At 40.1% G+C, this 26,460-nt stretch overlaps 1 protein-coding gene across 2 annotated transcripts in view; it reads left to right on the top strand.

Moving 5' to 3' along the window:
• The window catches only part of LOC139751558 (uncharacterized), a 346,101-nt gene that overhangs the window by 63,535 nt on the left and 256,106 nt on the right, over window positions 1–26,460 (top strand). For both annotated transcript variants that reach the window (XM_071667109.1, XM_071667108.1), the window contains 2 exons: window positions 5,444–5,593; window positions 24,490–24,613. In XM_071667109.1, coding sequence (XP_071523210.1) covers window positions 5,444–5,593; window positions 24,490–24,613 — 274 coding nt within the window. The remainder of the gene's footprint in view (window positions 1–5,443; window positions 5,594–24,489; window positions 24,614–26,460) is intronic.

Raw genomic sequence — 26,460 nt, 5'->3', positions numbered from 1 at the left:
GTGGGCAGGATAGAAAAGGTAGTGAGTGGTGAGATTGAGAAGTGAAGTTGCTTGTGAAAGAGAAATGAGAGGTATGTGATCAGTGATTACAGGGAAGGACTGTAAATAATTGGCATTTGTATAAGAGAAACGGTAGGTTTAGAAGAAGTTGTAGAGGTTGAAAAAGAGTGGAAAAGAGTTGGGGTGCACAAGTTTCAGTAAACTCCGCATTCAGATAAGGTGATGTTTTAGAAGGAAATTTATTAGGTTCTTGCCTAATGCATGAACTGATGATCAATATATTTAGAGAGAATATTGGAAAAACCTTACCTAGCCTATACCAGAGTCCCAAAGAAATGTGAAGTGACAGATAAACGGATACCTGTTTATTATTTTCTGTATGTAATGTATTTTCATTGTTTAACCCCTTCCCTTATCCATTTTTTCATATTATGGTCCAAAACTCATCAATTTTTTGTAATGCAGTTTTGAAATGTATACACAGAAAGGAAAAGCACATGCAAAAAATTAATTTGAAATGTTAATTTAGATGTGTAGTTGCTGCAGGTCCAAGTTATCTCAGTGAATACAGAAATAAGACTAAGATATAGAAAATGTTACTTTATCAACTATAAATGAAAGACATTAGGAATAACAATTACATCTTGTTGAAGAAATTCATAAATCCTATTACTTCATTACATTTGATAGGGTGCCATTTATTACTTTCATAAATCCATGACACTGATGTCAACCTTTGCTCTATATACCTGCTTTTCCCTTCAACTGTCATGTCAGCAAGTTCATCACTGTATCAGGGAAACTTTAGAAATACTGCTTCATATTCTGATGTTCATCATCTGTATAACTAATGATTTTATCACTCTAATACCTTGGTAGTTAGTAATTGGTAGGTAGTCAACAACCATGGAGTTGTATTACCAGTACTACTTGCCTGGGTATTAGGAGGGTTAGTGATGGCTGTGTAGTGAACTAGCAGTTTATTGGTTGTCAAGTTGCACTCATCTGACCCAGATAGCTGTCCTTTCTTTCTGCCTCCCCCACATGTGGACTACTGCCATTCTGTCTACAAACATACAATCTCTGCCCGTCATACATAACATTTGACAACTCTTAACTTGCATAGCTCATTCTTTTTAACTCTAGATTGTCTTGCAGTGAGCCCCATAAACTAGCCCTGTCTTTTGACAAAATGGTAGGAACAATAGATAGAAGCAGTAGTTAGGAAGATTTAGGCTGGAGCATTGTGGAGTAGTAGGTAGGAAATTAGGCAAGAGCATTAGGTAGAAGTCAACAGGAACATTTGGTAGGAGCATCTACAAACACTGGGCAAGAGTTGTCCTCTGCCAGTGGCCTGTTAAGGGTGAGGCGCTAAAGGCTGAGAAGTGGCACTGAAGTTTGCCAGTCATGGAAACTCTATTGTCTTGACCTCCCCCTAGAGGTAGTTTCAGGCAGGAACAAGCATCAGAGATATAGATGGATAGACAGATAGATATCCTGGTAGGTGCTACCCTGTAGAGTGGTGTTTTGTTTTAGTGCTATTGCTTGCAACTTGGAACTCTAGTTTTACTGGAGAAAAGTGATAGAAATCCATAAAACAAGTCAAAAGTCACAACTCCAAACACTTACAACCTTCCAAGAGCAGCTCATTTTAGTTATACTCACTAGGCCAATCATAGTACTGTATACACATACTGTCATATCCATCAGCGCCTAGTGCTCTCGTCTGTTAGTACAGTGCAAAAATGTGCCACCCTTACAATGTACACATATTCTTGCTGAATCGCTGATTTTTTGATTTTGTGACTTTTTCACCCATCATGTTTAGAAAACGGCTTGCCAGTTTTAGTGCTGCTGGTGCATCTGAAGTGCTTATTAAAAGCTTCTTGGATATAGAATTTCAAGTGATGAGGCATTTGGAAGTTGGTGAGTGTCAGGTTGATGTTGGTGATGCTTTCAAAGTGGCTACAATGATGGTTAGAACCATTATTAAGAATAGAAAGGTAAAAGCTTCTGCCATGATAAACATGAAGTAGATAGCACTGAAGATAATTTGTTCAAGGAGCAGTTTGTTAGAAAAAAATGGAAGGTAGGGTAAGCAAAGCCAGGCTGAGTGGCAGGTATGGTGGTGGATTGACCATCAGCTGTTGTGATGAGTGCTTGGCAACACTCTTGCTCTATGTTTACACGTCTCTGCTTTCTCACTTCATATAAAATGTTGTGTAACGTAATGTGTAAGGGATACATCGTTGCTTATTTGTATTTGCATTTAATTTTGTGAGTAGACATTAGCTTTTCAAAAGCAGAAAGAATCCAAGATGTTTTGGCTCAGAGTGAAACAAAGCTCAAGGGTAAGGGGAAAGTGGTGTGGGAATGTCTTAGAGGTAAATTTAGGGGTTATTCTGAGGGTAACAGCCAAGGAAGATGTAGCACTACTGCTGAAAAAGAGTTGTAGGGATGTGTGAAAGAGCATGAGGAAGTGATTCAGAATGACATAGATAAAAATGAAAGCGGAGGATGAGAGATGGGTGATTATTAGTACTTATGCATCTGGCCCCAAGAAGAATGATGAAGAGGGTCAAGTGTTTTGGGAGCTGCTTAGTGAGTGTGTTAGGTGTTTGATGCAAAAGACTGGGTATTATTGATGTATGATTTAAGTACAAAAGTGAGTAATGTGGCAATTGAGGGTATGACTGGGGGAGTGTGGTATTCAGTAAGGTGATTTGAAAATTGTGAATGGCTTGTGGAGTTTTCTGCTGAAAAAGGACTGATGATTAGAAATACATGGTGTAAAAGGAGAGATATTCATAATTATGTATGTTTTGGTGAGTAGGAATGATGGTCACTAGGCATTATTGGATATCATACTAATTGATGGATGCAAAAGAGAATCTTGAATGTGCATGTGTTGAGAGGGGCAGCTGGTGGGATGTCTGATCATTATCTGGTGGAGATGAAGGTGAAGATTTGTAGAGATTTTCAGGAGAGAGGAAGTGATATGGATGAGAAGAGGGTGGTGAAAGTTAGAGAGCTTGAAAAAGAGACGTGTTTGAAGAAATACCATAAAAAAAGACTTGCTTCAAGAAACATCATGAGAGATTATGTTTAGAATGGCAAAGGTAAAAGTAAACAAAGCTAGGGGAGTGGTTTAGTGGCATGTGTAAGAGAAGTGTGTGGTATGCAGAAGGTGGGAGGAGGGCAGGTGAAAAAGTGTAGTAAGTGGTGAAATGACAAAGTAAATTTGCTAGTGAAAGAGAATTAAGAGGTGTATGGGTGGTACTTACAAGAAAGTAGTGTGAGTGATTGGGAGACATACAAGAGATAGCAGCAGGAGGTTGGAGGTTAAGATGCATGGCTGAAAAAGAGGGCAAATGAGAGTTAGGGTGAATGAGTATCAACAGATATCATAGAGGATAAGAAGAGGATTTGGAAGGAGAGAAATAGTATGAGAAAGACAAGAGTATACATGGGAACATTGATGAAGGGGGTAGATGGGGAAGTGGTTACAGGCATTGATGAGGTGAAGAGGAGGTGGAGTGTGTAAGTTGAAGGATTGTTGAATGTATTTGGTAAGAGGCTGGCAGATATAGGGGTGTTTCGGTTAAGGAAGTATGTGTTGTGAGAGTCATGGAAAGTGGTTTGATTAAAAGAGAAAAGGTGGTGATAGTCTAGTAAAAGATGAAATGTGGGTAGGCACATGCTATTAGTAATTTTTTTTTTTAAGAAAGGGGGTGACTGTTGTTGATTGATTAGTTAGAATTTTCTTTGTATGTACGGAACATAGGAAGATGACTGTAGATTGGCAGAATGTATGCATAGTGCCATTGTATAAAGGTAAGGTGGACAAAGGTGAATATTTGAATTACATAGGTAAAAGTTTGTTGAGTGTACCTGGAAAGTTGTATGGGAGAGTGGTGATTGAGAGGGTGATGGCATGTGCAGAGTATCAGACTGGGGAGGATCAGAGTGGTTTCAGGAGTGGTAGAAGATGTTGGGATCAAGTGCTTATGGTGAAGAATGTCAGAAATACTTACAGAAACAGAAGAAACTATATGTGGCATTCATGGATCTGGAGAAATCATTTGATAGGGTTGATAGAGAGGCCTTGTGGAAGGTCATATAAAAATATGGTGTGGGAAGAAAATTATGAGAAACAGTGAGGAATTTTTATCAAGAGATTAAGGCATGTGTATGAGTAGGTAGAGTAATGAGTGGCTCCAGGTGAAGGTGAGTCTGTAGCAGGGGTGTGTGAGATCACCACAACCATTTAATTTGTTTGTGGATAGGGTGGTGAGGGAGGTAAATTTGAGGTTCATGGAGAGCGGGTGAGTATGCAGCCTATAGGGGATGAGGGGGCCTGGAAAGTGAGTTATTGTTGATGGCAAAGCACTGGTGGCAGATTCGAGTGAGAAAGGAAAATGTGTGAGTTATTGTTTATGGCAAAGCACTGGTGGCAGATTCGAGTGAGAAACTACTGGAGGTGGTATCTGAGTTTGGGAGTGAGTGTGAAAAGAAAAGTTGAGAGTAAATGTGAATAAAAGGAAGGTTAGTAGGTTTAGCAATACAGAGAGACAGGTTAGTTAGGGTGTGAGTTTAAATGGAGAAAAGTTGGAGGTAGTGAACTGTTTTTGGATTTCTGGGAGTGAACACAGCTGTGAATGGAACCATGAAAGCAGAAGTGAGCCATATTGTGGGTGAGGAGGCATAAGTTTTGGAAGTGCAAAGGCATGTGTGGTAAGAGAACTCACCATCTGGGAGGGTGAAAATGGGTATGTTTGTAAGGAAAGTATTCCCATTGATTTATGGAAGTGAGGAATGGGCTAAAGATGAAAATATATGGAAGAAGGTGTTTGTGTTGGAAATTATGTATTTAAGGACAATATATGGAGTGAGGAGGGTTGATTGAGTAAATAATGATGGGGTAAAAGAGAGGTGCACTTGTAAAAGAGGGTGTGCTGAATGGTTTGGACATACAGAGAGAATGAGTGAGGAGAGGTTGACAAAGAGGATATATGTGTCAGAAGTGGAGTGAACAAGAAGAATGGAGAATCTAAATTGGAGATGGAAGGATGGAGTGAAAAAGATTTCAAGTGCTCAGGGCCTGAGCATGCAGGAGGTTGAAAGGTATGCATGGGATAGAGTGGATTGGATTGATGCTGTATTCATTGGGTGATTTGCTGTTAGTAGACTGAATCAGAGCATATGAATAGTGGGGGATAGCCACAGAAAGGTCTGTGGAACCTGCTTGCAGATGGGGTGCTCTGGTTTTGGTGCATTACATGTGGCAGCTAGAGGATGGATGTGAGAAAATGAGGCCTTCCCTTCTTCTGTTCCTGATGATACCTCGCTTATGTGGCAGATGGCAAATATGTTTGAAAAAAAAGAAGAAAGAAAACCTTTGAACTCATTGAACATAACTGATAATGTTTTTATACCCAAACAGGTAAAGAAAATGACAGCAACAAAGCAACGAAGAAGAATAGCAGACCGATCCAAATTTGAGAATAAATGTCATGAGTGTGGTAAACATTTCATAAAACCTTCTCAACTTAAAAGGCACATGATGATTCACACTGGGGAGAGACCGTTTAAGGTAAGTTTACTGGTTTTTCATGTGTTGAATTTTAGATTTTTGAAGATGCAGGGTAAATATGTTTATGGATATTGGATTAGTCACTCAGGTCAGGAATCCAGGCTAGAAGAATGAGTTGTTTAAGAAAAGCATATGTTGTAACTAGCTGTAATGAAGAAAGTAATGATTTTAAGAGAATTTTGGAATGGCAGAGAACACAAAGGGAAGAAATTGTGGAGTGGTAGAATGGGTGAAACATGATACTTTGATACATGTCTTTCATATTTTTGTGTTTGGATATAGATTTACGTGAAAACCTCTGAAAAGAACTTTCTCATGCTGAATCTGATTTTTGGGTCGAAATATATGTTGCGGGACATCAAGACCACTGAATAAATAGTTAGTGATTACTCTTTTAGAAGATTCTTTGATAATTTGGTTCATATTTATTGAATATATCTTGCTCTGGGAAGCATTATGAGATATTTTCTGTGATTGTTTAAGTGAAGAAGCATTTTCTTATGTCACATTCAATTTTAAAACAAATAGGGTTTTGGGCTAAAAAAATCCCTTAACTATTACCTCTAATGTTTGGTGTTTTGTGAGAGTAATAGATTTGCTTGAAAGCCTCAGTATAAGGATTTTTTTTATGTTGAATTTGAGTCTGGGGTTGAAATATATGAGGGATATTAAGGCTTGTAAATAAGTAATTGATCGCTACTCTTTTAGAAAATTCTCTGATTTTTGTTTTTATTTATTGGGTTTCTTTTGTCTTGAGAAAACATTATGAGGTTTTCTGTTATTGTTTCAAGTATAGAAGTATTTCTTTTTCATATTTCAGTTTTAAAACAAAAAGGTTTTAGACAAAAAATTCCCTCAACTATTGCATGCACTTTCTATGGTATTTTTGTGATGGTAATAGATTTACTTGAAACAAAGAAAGACTGTTTTCCATGCTGAATTCAAATCTTTAGTTGAAATATATGTTGAAGGACATGAAGATTCAGTTCTTATTCATTGAATATCTGTCGGGTTAGGTAAGCATTATGAAATATTTTCTGTGATTATTTCAAAGATGGAAGCATTTCATCATGTCATATTTCAGTTTTAAAACAAAAAGTTTTTTTGCTCTAAAAAATTCTTGAAAAGTTTAGTACAAGGACTATTTCTCTCGTTCATTTGTAATCTAAGGTTGAATTATATATTGGGGGACATTAAGGCTTGTAAATAAATGATTAATGGTTACTCTTTTAGAAGATTCTTTGATTATTCAGTTATATTTATAGAGTATTTGCCAGCTTGGAGAACCATTGTGAGATATTCTCTCTGGGTATTTTATGTATAGAAGTGTTTCATTATGTCATATATTTTAAAACAAACATTTTTTTTTGGCTAAAAGATTCCCTGAAATATATCACCTACAAATTTTATTTTTGTAAGGGTAATAGATTTGTTTGAAAACTTCTGTTTAAGGACTATTTTTTTGCTGAATTGTAGTATGGGGTTGAAATATATGTTGGGACATTAAGGCCTGTAAATAAGTAGTTAATAGTTATTCATTTAGAAGGTTCTGTTATTATTCGGTTTGTATTCAAAGGGTATCTGTCAGCTTGGAGGAGCATCATGAGATATTTTCTATTATTCTTTCAAGTATAGAGGCATTGCATTATGTCATATTTTGATTTTAAAACAAAAAGTTTTTGCCCTAAAAAATTCCGTACAATGTTTGACATTTTCGTGAGGGTAATAGATTTGCATGAAAACCTCTGTATAAGAACTATTTTCCATGCTAAATTCGAATCTGGGGTTGAAATATATATATTAGAAAATGTGTAGGCCTGTAAATATGCAATTAGATCTAACTATTTTAGAAGATTCTTTTATTATTTGGTTTGTATTTATTGGGTATCTGTTGGGTCAGAGAAGCATTATAAGATATTTTCCATGATCATTTCATGTATAGAAGTCTTTCTTTATGTCATATTTAAGATTTAGAATGAAAAGCTTTTTGTGCTAAAAAAATTCCCTGAACTATTATTACCTGCAGTTTTTGGTGTTTATTTGAGGAGAGTAGATTAGCTTGAAAATCTCAATATATGGACTGTTTTTCATGATGAATTTGAATCTTTCGTTCAAATATGTATTGGGAATTATTAAGGCCAGTATATAAGTAATTAATTGTTATTCTTGTTTTAGATGTCCTGTTTATTTGGTTCGCATTTATTGGTATGTGTCAGGGAAGCATTATGAGATAGTTTCCATGATTATATCAAGTATAGAACATTTCAGTGTGTTATAATTTTAGCTTTAAAACAAAAAGGTTTTTGGGCTGAAAAATTCCCAGGACCTACAGTTTTGGTATTTTTGTGAGGGTAATAGATTTGCTCGAAAACCTCAGTATAAGAACTGTTTTATGCTTGAATTGAATCTGGGTTGTAATATATATGGGTGGGGGGGATGGACATTAAGGCCTGTAAGTAAGTAATTAATTATTACCCTTTTAAAAGATTCTGTGATTATTTTGAGAAATTTTCCATGATTATTTCAAGTATTAAAGCATTTCAGTATTCAGTGATTCAATTTTAAAACAAAACATTTTTTGAGGTAAATGATTCCCTGAACTATTACCTGCAGTTTTTGATATTTTATGAGGATAATAGATTTGCGTAGAAACTTTATTATAAGGACTACTTTTCCTGCTGATTTCGAATCTTGGGTTGAAGTATATATTGTGGGACAATAAGGCCTCTAATTAAGTAATTAATTGTTACTCATGTTTTCTCTCTTCTCTTTCACTAATAATTGATAGAGACGCTCTGTGGAAGGTATTAAGAATATATGGTGTGGGAGGCAAGTTGTTAGAAGCAGTGAAAAGTTTCTATCGAGGATGTAAGGCATGTGTGCATGTAGGAAGAGAGGAAAGTGATTGGTTCTCAGTGAATGTAGGTTTGCGGCACGGGTGTGTGATGTCTCCATGGTTTAATTTGTTTATGGATGGGGTTGTTAGGGAGGTGAATGCAAGAGTTTTGGAAAGAGGGGCAAATATGCAGTCTGTTGTGGATGAGAGAGCTTGGGAAGTGAATCAGTTGTTGTTCGCTGATGATACAGTGCTGGTGGCTGATTCATGTGATAAACTGCAGAAGCTGGTGACTGAGTTTGGTAAAGTGTGTGAAAGAAGAAAGTTAAGAGTAAATGTGAATAAGAGCAAGGTTATTAGGTACAGTAGGGTTGAGGGTCAAGTCAATTAGGAGGTAAGTTTGACTGGAGAAAAACTGGAGGAAGTAAAGTGTTTCAGATATCTGGGAGTGGATTTGGCAGCGGATGTAACCATGGAAGCGGAAGTGAATCATAGGGTGGGGGAGAGGGTGAAAATTCTGGGAGCCTTGAAGAATGTGTGGAAGTCGAGAACATTATCTCGGAAAGCAGAATAAATAATATATAAATGAATGTATTTATTATTTATTTATTTATTTTGCTTTGTCACTGTTTCCCGCATTAGCGAGGTAGCGCAAGGAAACAGACGAAAGAATGGCCCAACCCGCCCACATACACATTTATATACATACACGTCCACACACACAAATATACATACCTATACATCTCAATGTACACAGATATATACACACACAGACATATACATATATACACATGTACATAATTCATACTGTCTGCCTTTATTTGTTCCCATCGCCACCTCGCCACACATGGAATAACAACCCCCCTCCCCCCTCATGTGTGCGAGGTAGGGCTAGGAAAAGATAACAAAGGCCCCATTCGCTCACACTCAGTCTCTAGCTGTCATGTAATAATGCACCGAAACCACAGCTCCCTTTCCACATCCAGGCCCCACAGAACTTTACATGGTTTACCCCAGACGCTTCACATGCCCTGGTACAATCCATCGACAGCACGTCGACCCCAGTATACCACATCGTTCCAATTCACCCTATTCCTTGCATGCCTTTCACCTTCCTGCATGTTCAGGCCCCAATCACTCAAAATCTTTTTCATTCCATCTTTCCACATCCAATTTGGTCTCCCACTTCTCCTCGTTCCCTCCACCTCTGACACATATATCCTCTTGGTTAATCTTTCCTCACTCATTCTCTCCATGTGACCAAACCATTTCAAAACACCCTCTTCTGCTCTCTCAACCACACTCTTTTTATTTCCACACATCTCTCTTACCCTTACATTACTTACTCGATCAAACCACCTCACACCACATATTGTCCTCAAACATCTCATTTCCAGCACATCCACCCTCCTGCGCACAACTCTATCCATAGCCCACGCCTCGCAACCATACAACATTGTCGGAACCACTATTCCTTAAACATACCCATTTTTGCTTTTGGAGATAATGTTCTCGACTTCCAAACATTCTTCAAGGCTTCCAGAATTTTTGCCCCCTCCCCCACCCTATGATTCACTTCCGCTTCCATGGGTCCATCCACTGCCAGATCCACTCCCAGATATCTAAAACACTTTACTTCCTCCAGTTTTTCTCCATTCAAACTTACCTCCCAATTGACTTGACCCTCAACCCTACTGTACCTAATAACCTTGCTCTTATTCACATTTACTCTTAACTTTCTTCTTTCACACACTTTACCAAACTCAGTCACCAGCTTCTGCAGTTTCTTACATGAATCAGCCACCAGTGCTGTATCATCAGCAAACAACAACTGAGTCACTTCCCAAGCTCTCTCATCCACAACAGACTGCATACTTGCCCCTCTTTCCAAAACTCTTGCATTCACCTCCCTAACAACCCCATCCATAAACAAATTAAACAACCATGGAGACATCATACACCCCTGCCGCAAACCTACATTCACTGAGAACCAATCACTTTCCTCTCTTCCTACACGTTCACATGCCTTACATCCTCGATAAAAACTTTTCACTGCTTCTAACAACTTGCCTTCCACACCATATATTCTTAAAACCTTCCACAGAGCATCTCTATCACCTCTATCATATGCCTTCTCCAGATCCATAAATGCTACATACAAATCCATTTGTTTTTCTAAGTATTTCTCACATACATTCTTCAAACCAAACACCTGATCCACACATCCTCTACCACTTCTGAAACCACACTGCTCTTCCCCAATCTGATGCTCTGTACATGCCTTCACCCTCTCAATCAATACCCTCCCATATAATTTCCCAGGAATACTCAACAAACTTATACCTCTGTAATTTGAGCACTCACTCTTATCCCCTTTGCCTTTGTACAATGGCACTATGCACGCATTCCGCCAATCCTCAGGCACCTCACCATGAATCATACATACATTAGATAACCTTTCCAACCAGTCAACAATACAGTCACCACCATTTTGATAAATTCCACTGCAATACCATCCAAACCTGCCGCCTTGCCGGCTTTCATCTTCCGTAAAGCTTTTACTACCTCTTCTCTATTTACCAAATCATTTCCCCTAACCCTCTCACTTTGCAAACCACCTCAACCAAAACACCCTATATCTGCCACTCTATCATCAAACACATTCAACAAACCTTCAAAATACTCACTCCATCTCCTTCTCACATCACCACTACTTGTTATCATCTCCCCATTTGCCCCCTTCACTGAAGTTCCCATTTGCTCCCTTGTCTTACGCACTTTATTTACCTCCTTCCAAAACATCTTTTTATTCTCCCTGAAATTTACTGATACTCTCTCACCCCAACTCTCATTTGCCCTCTTTTTCACCTCTTGCACCTTTCTCTTGACCTCCTGTCTCTTTCTTTTATACCTCTCCCACTCATTTGCATTTTTTCCCTGCAAAAATCATCCAAATGCCTCTCTCTTCTCTTTCACTAATAATCTTACTTCTTCATCCCACCACTCACTACCTTTTCTAATCAACCCACCTCCCACGCTTCTCATGCCACAAGCATCTTTTGCGCAAGCCATCACTGCTTCCCTAAATACATCCCATTCCTCCCCCACTCCCCTTACCTCCTTTGTCCTCACCTTTTTCCATTCTGTACTCAGTCTCTCCTGGTACTTCCTCACACAAGTCTCCTTCCCAAGCTCACTTACTCTCACCACTCTCTTCACCCCAACATTCTCTCTTCTTTTCTGAAAACCCCCACAAGTCTTCACCTTCGCCTCCACAAGATAATGATCAGACATCCCTCCAGTTGCACCTCTCAACACATTAACATCCAAAAGTCTCTCTTTCGTGTGTCTATCAATTAACATGTAATCCAATAACGCTCTCTGGCCATCTCTCCTACTTTCTTACGTATACTTATGTATATCTCGCTTTTTAAACCAGGTATTCCCAATCACCAGTACTTTTTCAGCACATAAATCTACAAGCTCTTCACCATTTCCATTTACAACACTGAACACTCCATGTATACCAATTATTCCCTCAACTGCCACATTACACACCTTTGCATTCAAATCACCCATCACTATAACCCGGTCTTGTGCATCAAAACCACTAACACACTCATTCAGCTGCTCCCAAAACACTTGCCTCTCATGATCTTTCTTCTCATGCCCAGGTGCATATGCACCAATAATCACCCATCTCTCTCCATCAACTTTCAGTTTTACCCATATCAATCTAGAATTTACTTTCTTACACTCTATCACATAGTCCCACAACTCCTGATTCAGGAGTAGTGCTACTCCTTCCTTGCTCTTGTCCTCTCACTAACCCCTGACTTTACTCCCAAGACATTCCCAAACCACTCCTCCCCTTTACCCTTGAGCTTCGTTTCACTCAGAACCAAAACATCCAGGTTCCTTTCCTCAAACATACTACCTATCTCTCCTTTTTTTCTCATCTTGGTTACATCCACACACAATTAGACACCCCAATCTAAGCCTTCGAGGAGGATGAGCACTCCTCGCATGACTCCTTCTTCTGTTTCCCCTTTTAGAAAGTTAAAATACAAGGAGGGAAGGGTTTCTGGCCCCCCGCTCCCGTCCCCTTTAGTTGCCTTCTACGACACGTGGGGAATGCGTGGGAAGTATTCTTTCTCCCCTATCCCCAGAGATAAATGAATAAATAAATAAATATATATATATTTATCCCTGGGATAGGGGAGAAAGAACACTTCCCACGTATTCCCTGCGTGTCGTAGAAGGCGACTTAAAGGGAAGGGAGTGGGGGGCTGGAAATACTCCCCTTTCATTTTTTTTTATTTTTCCAAAAGAAGGAACCAGAGAAGGGGGCCAGGTGAGGATATTCCCTCTAAGGCCCAGTCCTCTGTTGTCAACGCTACCTCGCTAATGCGGGAAATGGCAAATAGTGAGCTTGGGAAGGAGACCTGTGTGAGGAAGTACCAGGAGAGACTGAGTACAGAATGGAAAAAGGTGAGAACAATGGAAGTAAGGGGAGTGGGAGAGGAATGGGATGTATTTAGGGAATCAGTGATGGATTGCGCAAAAGATGCTTGTGGCATGAGAAGAGTGGGAGGTGGGTTGATTAGAAAGGGTAGTGAGTGGTGGGATGAAGAAGTAAGAGTATTAGTGAAAGAGAAGAGAGAGGCATTTGGACGATTTTTGCAGGGAAAAAATGCAATTGAGTGGGAGATGTATAAAAGAAAGAGACAGGAGGTCAAGAGAAAGGTGCAAGAGGTGAAAAAAAGGGCAAATGAGAGTTGGGGTGAGAGAGTATCATTAAATTTTAGGGAGAATAAAAAGATGTTCTGGAAGGAGGTAAATAAAGTGCGTAAGACAAGGGAGCAAATGGGAACTTCAGTGAAGGGCGCAAATGGGGAGGTGATAACAAGTAGTGGTGATGTGAGAAGGAGATGGAGTGAGTATTTTGATGGTTTGTTGAATGTGTTTGATGATAGAGTGGCAGATATAGGGTGTTTTGGTCGAGGTGGTGTGCAAAGTGAGAGGGTTAGGGAAAATGATTTGGTAAACAGAGAAGAGGTAGTAAAAGCTTTGCGGAAGATGAAAGCCAGCAAGGCAGCAGGTTTGGATGGTATTGCAGTGGAATTTATAAAAAAAGGGGGTGACTGTATTGTTGACTGGTTGGTAAGGTTATTTAATGTATGTATGACTCATGGTGAGGTGCCTGAGGATTGGCGGAATGCGTGCATAGTGCCATTGTACAAAGGCAAAGGGGATAAGAGTGAGTGCTCAAATTACAGAGGTATAAGTTTGTTGAGTATTCCTGGTAAATTATATGGGAGGGTATTGATTGAGAGGGTGAAGGCATGTACAGAGCATCAGATTGGGGAAGAGCAGTGTGGTTTCAGAAGTGGTAGAGGATGTGTGGATCAGATGTTTGCTTTGAAGAATGTATGTGAGAAATACTTAGAAAAGCAAATGGATTTGTATGTAGCATTTATGGATCTGGAGAAGGCATATGATAGAGTTGATAGAGATGCTCTGTGGAAGGTATTAAGAATATATGGTGTGGGAGGCAAGTTGTTAGAAGCAGTGAGAAGTTTTTATCGAGGATGTAAGGCATGTGTACGTGTAGGAAGAGAGGAAAGTGATTGGTTCTCAGTGAATGTAGGTTTGCGGCAGGGGTGTGTGATGTCTCCATGGTTGTTTAATTTGTTTATGGATGGGGTTGTTAGGGAGGTAAATGCAAGAGTTTTGGAAAGAGGGGCAAGTATGAAGTCTGTTGGGGATGAGAGAGCTTGGGAAGTGAGTCAGTTGTTGTTCGCTGATGATACAGCGCTGGTGGCTGATTCATGTGAGAAACTGCAGAAGCTGGTGACTGAGTTTGGTAAAGTGTGTGGAAGAAGAAAGTTAAGAGTAAATGTGAATAAGAGCAAGGTTATTAGGTACAGTAGGGTTGAGGGTCAAGTCAATTGGGAGGTGAGTTTGAATGGAGAAAAACTAGAGGGAGTGAAGTGTTTTAGATATCTGGGAGTGGATCTGGCAGCGGATGGAACCATGGAAGCGGAAATGGATCATAGGGTGGGGAGGGGGCGAAAATTCTGGGAGCCTTGAAGAATGTGTGAAAGTCGAGAACATTATCTTGGAAAGCAAAAATGGGTATGTTTGAAGGAATAGTGGTTCCAACAATGTTGTATGGTTGCGAGGCGTGGGCTATGGATAGAGTTGTGCGCAGGAGGATGGATGTGCTGGAAATGAGATGTTTGAGGACAATGTGTGGTGTGAGGTGGTTTGATCGAGTAAGTAACGTAAGGGTAAGAGAGATGTGTGGAAATAAAAAGAGCGTGGTTGAGAGAGCAGAAGAGGGTGTTTTGAAATGGTTTGGGCACATGGAGAGAATGAGTGAGGAAAGATTGACCAAGAGGATATATGTATCGGAGGTGGAGGGAACGAGTAGAAGAGGGAGACCAAATTGGAGGTGGAAAGATGGAGTGAAAAAGATTTTGTGTGATCGGGGCCTGAACATGCAGGAGGGTGAAAGGAGGGCAAGGAATAGAGTGAATTGGAGCGATGTGGTATACCAGGGTTGACGTGCTGTCAGTGGATTGAATCAAGGCATGTGAAGCGTCTGGGGTAAACCATGGAAAGCTGTGTAGGTATGTATATTTGCGTGTGTGGACGTATGTATATACATGTGTATGGGGGGGGTTGGGCCATTTCTTTCGTCTGTTTCCTTGCGCTACCTCGCAAACATAGGAGACAGCGACAAAGTATAATAAAAAAAATAATAATATATATATATATATATATATATATATATATATATATATATATATATATATATATATATATCCCTGGGGATAGGGGAGAAAGAATACTTCCCATGTATTCCCTGCGTGTCATAGAAGGTGACTAAAAGGGAAGGGAGCGGGTGGCTGGAAATCTTCCCCTCTCATTTTTCTTTTTTTAATTTTCCAAAGGAAGGAACAGAGAAGGGGGCCGGGTGAGGATGTTTCCTCAGAGGCCCAGTCCTCTGTTTTTAACACTACCTCGCTGAGGCGGGAAATGGCGAATAGTATGAAAAAAAAAATATATATATATATATATATATATATATATATATATATATATATATATATATATATATATATATATATATATATATGGATTTGTATGTAGCATATATGGATCTGGAGAAGGCATATGATAGAGTTGATAGAGATGCTCTGTGGAAGGTATTAAGAATATTTGGTATGGGAGGCAAGTTGTTAGAAGTAGTGAAAAGTTTTTATCGAGGATGTATGGCATGTGTACGTGTAGGAAGAGAGGAAAGTGATTGGTTCTCAGTGAATGTAGGTTTGCGGCACGGGTGTGTGATGTCTCCATGGTTGTTTAATTTGTTTATGGATGGGGTTGTTAGGGAGGTAAATGCAAGAGTTTTGGAAAGAGAGGCAAGTATGAAGTCTGTTGGGGATGAGAGAGCTTGGGAAGTGAGTCAGTTGTTGTTCGCTGATGATACAGCGCTGGTGGCTGATTCATGTGAGAAACTGCAGAAGCTGGTGACTGAGTTTGGTAAAGTGTGTGGAAGAAGAAAGTTAAGAGTAAATGTGAATAAGAGCAAGGTTATTAGGTACAGTAGGGTTGAGGGTCAAGTCAATTGGGAGGTGAGTTTGAATGGAGAAAAACTGGAGGAAGTGAAGTGTTTTAGATATCTGGGAGTGGATCTGGCAGCGGATGGAACCATGGAAGCGGAAGTGGATCATAGGGTGGGGGAGGGGGCGAAAATTCTGGGGGCCTTGAAGAATGTGTTGAAGTCGAGAACATTATCTCAGAAAGCAAAAATGGGTATGTTTGAAGGAATAGTGGTTCCAACAATGTTGTATGGTTGCGAGGCGTGGGCTATGGATAGTTTTATGTGCAGGAGGATGGATGTGCTGGAAATGAGATGTTTGAGGACAATATGTGGTGTGAGGTGGTTTGATCGAGTGAGTAACGTAAGGGTAAGAGAGATGTGTGGAAATAAAAAGAGCGTGGTTGAGAGAGCAGAAGAGGGTGTTTTGAAGTGGTTTGGGCACATGGAGAGGATGAGTGAGGAAAGATTGACCAAGAGGATATATGTGTCGGAGGTGGAGGGAGCAAGGAGAAGAGGGAGACCAAATTGGAGGTGGAAAGATGGAGTGAAAAAGATTTTGTGTGATCGGGGCCTGAACATGCAGGAGGGTGAAAGGAGGGCAAGGAATAGAGTGAATTGGAGCGATGTGGTATACCGGGGTTGACGTGCTGTCAGTGGAATGAATCAAGGCATGTGAAGCGTCTGGGGTAAACCATGGAAAGCTGTGTAGGTATGTATATTTGCGTGTGTGGACGTATGTATATACATGTGTATGGGGGGGGGTTGGGCCATTTCTTTCGTCTGTTTCCTTGCGCTACCTCGCAAACGCGGGAGACAGCGACAAAGTATAAAAAAAAAAAAAGTGAGATATACATAAGTATACGTATGTAAGTAGGAGAGATGGCCTGAGAGCGATATTGGACTATGTGTTAATTGATAGGCGCGGGAAAGAGAGACTTTTGGATGTTAATGTGCTGAGAGGTGCAACTGGAGGGATATCTGATCATTATCTTGTGGAGGCGAAGATGAAGATTTGTAGAGGTTTTCAGAAAAGAAGTGAGAATGTTGGGGTGAAGAGAGTAGTGAGAGTAAGTGAGCCTTGGGAAGGAGACTTGTGTGAGGAAGTACCAGGAGAGACTGAGTACAGAATGGAAAAAGGTGAGAACAAAGGAGGTAAGGGGAGTGGGGGAGGAATGGGATGTATTTAGGGAAGCAGTGATGGCTTGCGCAATGGATGCTTGTGGCAAGAGAAGCGTGGGAGGTGGGCAAATTAGAAAGGGTAGTGAGTGGTGGGATGAAGAAGTAAGATTATTAGTGAAAGAGAAGAGAGAGGCATTTGGACGATTTTTCCAGGGAAATAATGCAAATGAGTGGGAGATGTATAAAAGAAAGAGGCAGGAGGTCAAGAGAAAGGTGCAAGAGGTGAAAAAGAGGGCAAATGAGAGTTGGGGTAAGAGAGTATCATTAAATTTCAGGGAGAATAAAAAGATGTTTTGGAAGGAGGTAAATAAAGTGGGTAAGACAAGGGAACAAATGGGAACTTCAGTGAAGGGGGCTAATGGGGAGGTGATAACAAGTAGTGGTGATGTGACGAGATGGAGTGAGTATTTTGAAGGTTTGTTGAATGTGTTTGATGATAGAGTGGCAGATATCGGGTGTTTTGGTCGAGGTGGTGTGTAAAGTGAGAGGGTTAGGGAAAATGATTTGGTAAACAGAGAAGAGGTAGTAAAAGCTCTGCGGAAGATGAAAGCCGGCAAGGGAGCGGGTTTGGATGGTATTGCAGTGGAATTTATTAAAAAAGGGGGTGACTGTATTGTTGACTGGTTGGTAAGGTTATTTAATGTATGTATGATTCATGGTGAGGTGCCTGAGGATTGGCGGAATACTTGCATAGTGCCATTGTACAAAGGCAAAGGGGACAAAGGTGAGTGCTCAAATTACAGAGGTATAAGTTTGTTGAGTATTCCTGGGAAAGTATATGGGAGGGTATTGAATGAGAGGGTGAAGGCATGTACAGAGCATCAGATTGGGGAAGAGCAGTGTGGTTTCAGAAGTGGTAGAGGATGTGTGGATCAGGTGTTCGCTTTGAAGAATGTATGTGAGAAATACTTAGAAAAGCAAATGGATTTGTCTGTAGCATTTATGAATCTGGAGAAGGCATATGATAGAGTTGATAGAGTTGCTCTGTGGAAGGTATTAAGAATATATGGTGTGTGAGGCAAGTTGTTAGGAGCAGTGAAAAGTTTTTATGGAGGATTTAAGGCATGTGTACGTGTAGGAAGAGAGGAAAGTGATTGGTTCTCAGTGAATGTAGGTTTGCGGCAGGGGTGTGTGATGTCTCCATGGTTGTTTAATTTGTTTATGGATGGGGTTGTTAGGGAGGTGAATGCAAGAGTTTTGGAAAGAGGGGCAAGTATGCAGTATGTTATGGATGAGAGAGCTTGGGAAGTGAGTCAGTTGTTGTTCGCTGATGATACAGCACTGGTGGCTGATTCGTGTGAGAAACTACAGAAGCTGGTGACTGAGTTTGGTAAAGTGTGTGAAAGAAGAGTGTTGAGAGTAAATGTGAATAAGAGCAAGGTTATTAGGTACAGTAGGGTTGAGGGTCAAGTCAATTGGGAGGTAAGTTTGAATGGAGAAAAACTGGAGGAAGTGAAGTGTTTTAGATATCTGGTAGTGGATTTGGCAGCAGATGGAACCATGGAAGTGGAAGTGAATCATAGGGTGGGGAGGGGGCGAAAGTTCTGGGAGCCTTGAAGAATGTTTGGAAGTCGAGAACATTATCTCAGAAAGCAAAAATGGGTATGTTTGAAGGAATAGTGGTTTCAACAATGTTGTATGGTTGCGAGGCATGGGCTGTGGATTGAGTTGTGCGCAGGAGGGTGGATGTGCTGGAAAGGAGATGTTTGAGGACAATATGTGGTGTGAGGTGGTTTGATCGAGTAAGTGATAATAGGGTAAGAAAGATGTGTGGGAATAAAAAGAGTATGGTTGAGAGAGCAAAAGAGGGTGTTTTGAAATGGTTTAGTCACATGGATAAAATGAGTGAAGAAAGATTGACCAAGAGGATATATGTGTCAGAGGTGGAGGGAACGAGAAGTGGGAGACCAAAATGGATGTGGAAAGATGGAGTGAAAAAGATTTTGAGTGATCAGAGCCTAAACATGCAGGAGGGTGAAAGGCGTGCAAGGAATAGAGTGAATTGGATCGATGTGGTATACTGGGGTCGACGTGCTGTCAATGGATTGAACCAGGGCATGTGAAACATCTGGAGTAAACCATGGAAAGTTCTGTGGGGCCTGGATATGGAAAGGGAGCTGTGGTTTCGGTGCATTATTACATGACAGCTAGAGACTGAGTGTGATTGAATGTGGCCTTTGTTGTTTTTTCCTAGCGCTACCTCGCACACGTGAGGAGGGAGGGGGTTGTTATTTCATGTGTGGTGAGGTGGCGATGGGAATGAATAAAGGCAGACAGTATGAATTATGTACATGTGTATATATGTATATGTCTGTGTGTGTATATATATGTATACGTTGAGATGTATAGGTATGTATATTTTGCATGTGTGGACGTGTATGTATATACATGTGTATGTGGGTGGGTTAGGCCATTCTTTTGTCTGTTTCCTTGTGCTACCTCGCTAACGCGGGAGACAGCGACAAAGCAAAATAAATAAATGAATATACTTTGTCATGTTGGTTATTGGTCTCTTTGAGTTTCTTGAGCTGATTTCTACACAATAGGCATTTCCTTGTTTTATCATTCCACCACTTTGGCTTCATTTTATGAAAAGACCATCCACGTTGCATTACTACATATGTTCCCCCTGCTGCTTTGAAATTATTACTAGAGCTTTTCCAAGCTGTGTTCATGTCATTTTCATTGGCCATATCATTCCAGATGTGTTTGTAAAGAGCAATGCAAAGATCATTAGAATTTGCAAGTCCTAATCCTTTAGCATTTAGATTTAGCATCCCTAATCCAAAAATGAGAAATCCAAAATGCTCCAAAATCTGAATATTTCCTGAGCGGTGACGTGATGTTATAAGTGGAATATACCACACCTAGACATTGTTTTATCATTGTATTGATGATGTTTCCTTTTTTTTTTATGTAAATTACTTCTGTGTGAATAAGTCTAAGAAAATGATAGCATATAAATTCAGAGTCAGGAATGAAGGTGATGCCATACAACCACAGAGTGTCCACAAGGGTGGCTGAAGTTGTAACACCTTAGCTTTCTGATGGTTCATGTTACATAAACTTTGTTTCATGTGCAAAATTATAGATGTTGTATAAATCAATTTCAGGGTATGTGTATAAGGTTTGTATGAAGCATGAATGGGTTTTGTATTTAGACTTGGGTCCCATCCCCAAGATATCTATTATGTTTATTTATTTTATTTATTTGTTTTGCTTTGTCGCTGTCTCCCGTGTTTAGCAAGGTAGCGCAAGAAAGAAATGGCCCAACCCACCCACATACACATGTATATGAATACATGTCCACACATGCAAAATACATACCTATACATCTCAATGTATACATATATATATATATATATATATATATATATATATATATATATATATATATATATATATATATATATATATGTATATATATATATATATGTATACACACACAGACATATACATATATACACATGTGTATAATTCATACTGTCTGCCTTTATTCATTCCCATCGCTACCCCTCCACACATGAAAAAACAACCCCCTCCCCCCTCATGTGCATGAGGTAGCACTAAGAAAAGACAACAAAGGCCACATTTGTTCACATTTAGTCTCTAGCTGTCGTGTGACAATGCACCGAAACCACAGCTCCCTTTGAACATCCAGGCCCCACAGAACTTTCCATGGTTTACCCCAGAAGCTTCACATGCTCTGGTTCAATCCATTGACAGCACATCGACCCCGGTATACCACATCATTCCCATTCACTCTATCCCTTGCACGCCTTTCACTCTCCTGCATGTTCAGGCCCCGATCACTCAAAGTCTTTTTCACTCCATCTTTCCACCTCCAATTTGGTCTCTCACTTCTCCTCGTTTTCTCCACCTCTGGCACATATATCCTCTTGGTCAATCTTTCCTCACTCATTCTCTCCATATGACCAAACCATTTCAAAACACCCTCTTCTGCTCTCTCAACCACACTCTTTTTATTCCCACACATCTCTCTTACCCTATTATTACTTACTCGATCAAACCACCTCACACCACATATTGTCCTCAAACATCTCATTTCCTGCACATTCACCCTCCTCTGCACAACTATCCATAGCTCACGTCTCACAACCATATAACATTGTTGGAACCACTATTCCTTCAAACATACCTATTTTTGCTTTCCGAGATAATGTTCTCGACTTCCACACATTCTTCAACGGCTCCCAGAACTTTCGCCCCCTCCCCCACCCTATGATTCACTTCTGCTTCCATGGTTCCATCGGCTGCCAAATCCACTACCAGATATCTAAAACACTTCACTTCCTCCAGGTTTTCTCCATTCAAACTTACCTCCCAATTGACTTGTCCTTCAACCCTACTGTACCTAATAACCTTGTCCTTATTCATGTTTACTCTCAGCTTTCTTCTTTCACACACTTTACCAAACTCAGTCACCAGCTTCTGCAGTTTCTCACACAAATCAGCCACCCGCGCTGTATCATGAGTGAACAACAACTGACTCACTTCCCAAGCTCTCTCATCCACAACAAACTGCATACTTGCCCCTATTTCCAAAACTCTTGCATTCACCTCCCTAACAACCCCATCCATAAGCAAATTAAACAACCATGGAGACATCACACACCCCTGCCGCAAACCTACGTTCACTTAGAACCAATCACTTTCCTCTCTTCCTACACGCACACTTGCCTTACATCCTCGATAAAAACTTTTCACTGCTTCTAACAACTTGCCTCCCACACCATATATTCTTAGTACCTTCCACAGAGCAACTCTATCAACTCTATCATATGCCTTCTCCAGATCCATAAAAGCTATATACAAATCCATTTGCTTTTTTGATTATTTCTCACACATTCTTCAAAGCAACACCTGATCCACACATCCTCTACCACTTCTGAAACCACACTGCTCTTCCCCAATCTGATGCTCTGTACATGCCTTTACCCTCTCAATCAATACCCTCCCATATAATTTACCAGGAATACTCCACAAACTTATACCTCTGTAATTTGAGCACTCACTCTTATCCCCTTTGCCTATGTACAATGGCACTATGCAAGCATTCCGCCAATCCTCAGGCACCTCACCATGAGACATACATACATTAAATAACCTTACCAACCTGTCAACAATACAGTCACCCCCTTTTTTAATAAATTCCACTGCAATACCATCCAAACCTGCTGCCTTGCCGGCTTTCATCTTCCGTAAAGCTTTTACTACCTCTTCTCTATTTACCAAATCATATTCCCTAACGCTCTCACTTTGCGCACCACCTCGACCAAAACACCCTATATCTGCCACTCTATCATCAAACACATTCAACAGACCTTCAAAATACTCAATCCATCTCCTTCTCACATCACCACTACTTGTTATCACCTCCCCATTAGTCCCCTTCACTGAAGTTCCCATTTGTTCCCTTGTCTTACACACTTTATTCACCTCCTTCCAAAACATCTTTTTATTCTGTATATTATGTATATGCAAATATTCCAAAGTCCGAAACACTTCTGGCCCTAGGCATTTTGGATCAAGGATACTCAACCTGTATATTCATTTTGATGAATTATTGGTGACTGTTTGATATTTTTGTAGCTGTATTGTTATGTTGTTTGTGATATCTGTGGATAAGAGATGGAATCATACTTCAGCTAGGAATATAAAACATTGCAGCCAAAGTCTTTGCCACTCTACCGGCATATTGCTGCCTGTTGAGCAAGCTACCCTGCTGTTGCAGTCTAAGGGCAAAAGGGCTTGATAACATTTGTAAACCTAATCTGACTCAAGAAACTGGGAGCAAATTTGATAATAAAAGAGATATCATAAGTTGGAAAACACATTGCTGCTATAATGATGCAGAAGCTTTGTAAACATAATCCAGAAAATATACATTCATAGGCTTAGTTTTCTATATTTCCACAATTATCTTGTCTTATGCTATAGTCATCACTTTTTATTGTATTTGTGTGAGTATAACTGAAATCCTTTGTAATTCTGTGTATATCTTTGAAATAGTCATCCCCATTTTATGTCTGTGTATCTGCATCTCTGATGCCCATTTCCTCCAGAAACTCCCATGAAGGGGGTGGTCATGGTAAAAGGGTCATCACTTATCCATATCCTTTCATGCCACCCATGCATACATCATCCCATGTTTTCTTCCACTATTTCTCTCTCTACAGAACTCTTCAACACTATATCCCCATGTCAAAAGTTGTCTTCCTCTTACACCAACCCCTTTGATTGTAGGATTATACGCTCTATGTGCAAACTCCCTATCTTGCATTCTTTCCACATGTGCACACCACCTCAAAGTATTATATTTTACCCACTCTGCCACTCCACAATTCATTCCTTTTGCATTTGCTACCATACCATGTCTCTCATACACCCCCTGCCATTTCTTTCATCATTTCATCTAACCATATCACATACTCCTTTCTGTAGCAGATTTTCACAACCTGGATTCTTGACCTCTTTCTCATTCCAAGTTCATGTTTTGGCTGCATAGGTCAGGGTTGGGAGGACTATCTTGTCCCTTAATCTTTTCTTCACTTCCATTCTTACACCTCTACCCTTCATTATTCTATTAAGGGACCCCAATGACTCCTGTTTTGTACTGCTCTCTTGCTTATCTCTCCTTCCATATCACCAAATTTACCCAAGATCAATCCTAACTTCTTAAGTCTCTCCCCTCTTCCAGTCCCTTTCCCCCAAATCTTTTGCACGTTGTGGTGCACTTTCTATCACTCTTAAGGGTTTTGCAAAAACTATACCTTCGCTTTTTTTCCTTTCTAACACCATTACTCATATTGCCTTCAGTTGCCTATGCTCAAACACATCATAAAAGACTCTTACAACCATGTGTAACTCCTCTTCTCTGTCAATAAACAACTTGGTGTCATTTGCAGGCAGGCTTGACATTAGCCACTATACCTACCCACTACACTCCATCTCTGCCTCACTTTACTTAGTTTTGCTTCTGCCATTCTTATTGCTCCTTCCATATATATGTTAAAAAGCCATGGTGACATCACATAACCCCACCTCATACCCACATGTATACTGAAACTTTTGCTTAAGTCTCCATCCACTCGTACACATTCATTTGCTTTTGTAATGAAGGCTTTCACACCACACAACAGTTGTTTCTTAGTAAGTATGATTATTTTGTGTTTGGCTCTACTCTTTAGATTCATCTGTGTTTAAATCAGAATTTCTCATTTTATTTCTATTTTTCCTGTCTTCTAGTGTAGCTTTCCTGGGTGTGATCGTGCATTTAACCAAAAATATACCATGCTGATTCACATGGATATACATACTGGACGGAAGGACTACAAGTGTGAGTTCTGCAATAAAGACTTTGTACAAAAAAGTAAGTACATCTTGCATTTCCATCATCCTCTTTTTTTCACATATGGACAGATCCCTCAGAACATCTAGCTGGATATGGGGTTAAGATATCTTTTATTGTACACCTCAGAATAAGGTTCTTCCAAGAGCATTCATCCTTTCAGCTGTTAGAAATGTAAAGATGTTATGGGATGTTTATTTGCTGGTTTTGATTGGTCATATATATAACAAGATTAACTTCTTTTCCATAGATCTATTTGCAGTAGTTCTTTGAATACAGCAGGAGTAATGTCCCATAGTTATTATGTATTTTACTTTTTTACTTTGTCGCTGTCTCCTGCGTTAGCCAGGTAGCACAAGGAAACAGACGAAAGAATGGCCCAAACCACTTCCTCCAATTTTTCTCCATTCAAACTTACCTCCCAGTTGACTTGTCCCTCAACCCTACTGTACCGAATAACCTTGCTCTTATTCACATTTACTCTCAGCTTTCTTCTTTCACACACTTTACCAAACTCAGTCACCAGCCTCAGCAGTTTCTCACACGAATCAGCCACCAGCGCTGTATCATCAGCGAACAACAACTGACTCACTTCCCAAGCTCTCTCATCCACAACAAACTACATACTTTCCCCTCTCTCCAAAACTCTTGCATTCACCTCCCTAACAACCCCATCCATAAGCAAAATAAACAACCATGGAGACATCACACACCCCTCCCACAAACCAACATTCACTGAGAACCAATCACTTTCCTCTCTTTCTACACGTACACATGCCTTACATCCTCGATAAAAACTTTTCACTGCTTCTAACAACTTGCCTCCCACACCATATATTCTTAATACCTTCCACAGAGCATCTCTATCAACGCTATCATATGCCTTCTCCAGATCCATAAATGCTACATACAAATCCATTTGCTTTTCTTAGTATTTCTCACATACATTCTTCAAAGCAAACACCTGATCCACACATCCTCTACCACTTCTGAAACCACACTGCTCTTCCCCAATCTGATGCTCTGTACATGCCTTCACCCTCTCAGTCAATACCCTCCCATATAATTTCCGAGGAATACTCAACAAACTTATACCTCTGTAATTTGAGCACTCACTCTTATCCCCTTTGCCTTTGTACTATGGCATTATGCAAGCAGTCCGCCAATCCTCAGGCATCACACCATGAATCATACATATATTACATAGCCTTACCAACCAGTCAACAATACAGTCACCCCCTTTTTTAATGAATTCCACTGCAATACCATCCAAACCCGCTGCCTTGACGGCTTTCATCTTCCGCAAAGCTTTTACTACCTCTTCTCTGTTTACCAAATCATCCTCCCTAACCTTCTCAGTTTGCACACCACCTCGACCCAAACATCTTATATCTGCCACTCTTTCATCAAACACATTCAACAAACCTTCAAAATACTCACTCCATCTCCTTCTCACATCACCACTACTTGTTATCACCTCCCCATTAGCCCACTTCGCTGAAGTTCCCATTTGTTCCCTTGTCTTACGCACTTTGTTAACCTCCTTCCAAAACACCTTTTTATTTTCCCTAAAATTTAATGATACTCTCTCACCCCAACTCTCATTTGCCCTCTTTTTTACCTCTTGCACCTTTCTCTTGACCTCCTGCCTCTTTCTTTTATACATCTCCCACTCATATGCATTATTTCCCTGGAAAAATCGTCCAAATGCCTCTCTCTTCTCTTTCACTAATAATCTTACTTCTTCATCCCACCACTCACTACCGTTTCTAATCTGCCCACCTCCCACACTTCTCATGCCACAAGCATCTTTTGCGCAAGCCATCATTGCTTCCCTAAATACATCCCATTCCTCTCCCACTTTCCTT

Source organism: Panulirus ornatus, chromosome 11, assembly GCF_036320965.1.
Source record: "Panulirus ornatus isolate Po-2019 chromosome 11, ASM3632096v1, whole genome shotgun sequence".
Lineage (NCBI taxonomy): Eukaryota > Metazoa > Arthropoda > Malacostraca > Decapoda > Palinuridae > Panulirus > Panulirus ornatus.
The sequence above is the reverse complement of the archived record's forward strand: the minus strand, read 5'-3'. Positions and strand labels throughout refer to the sequence as shown.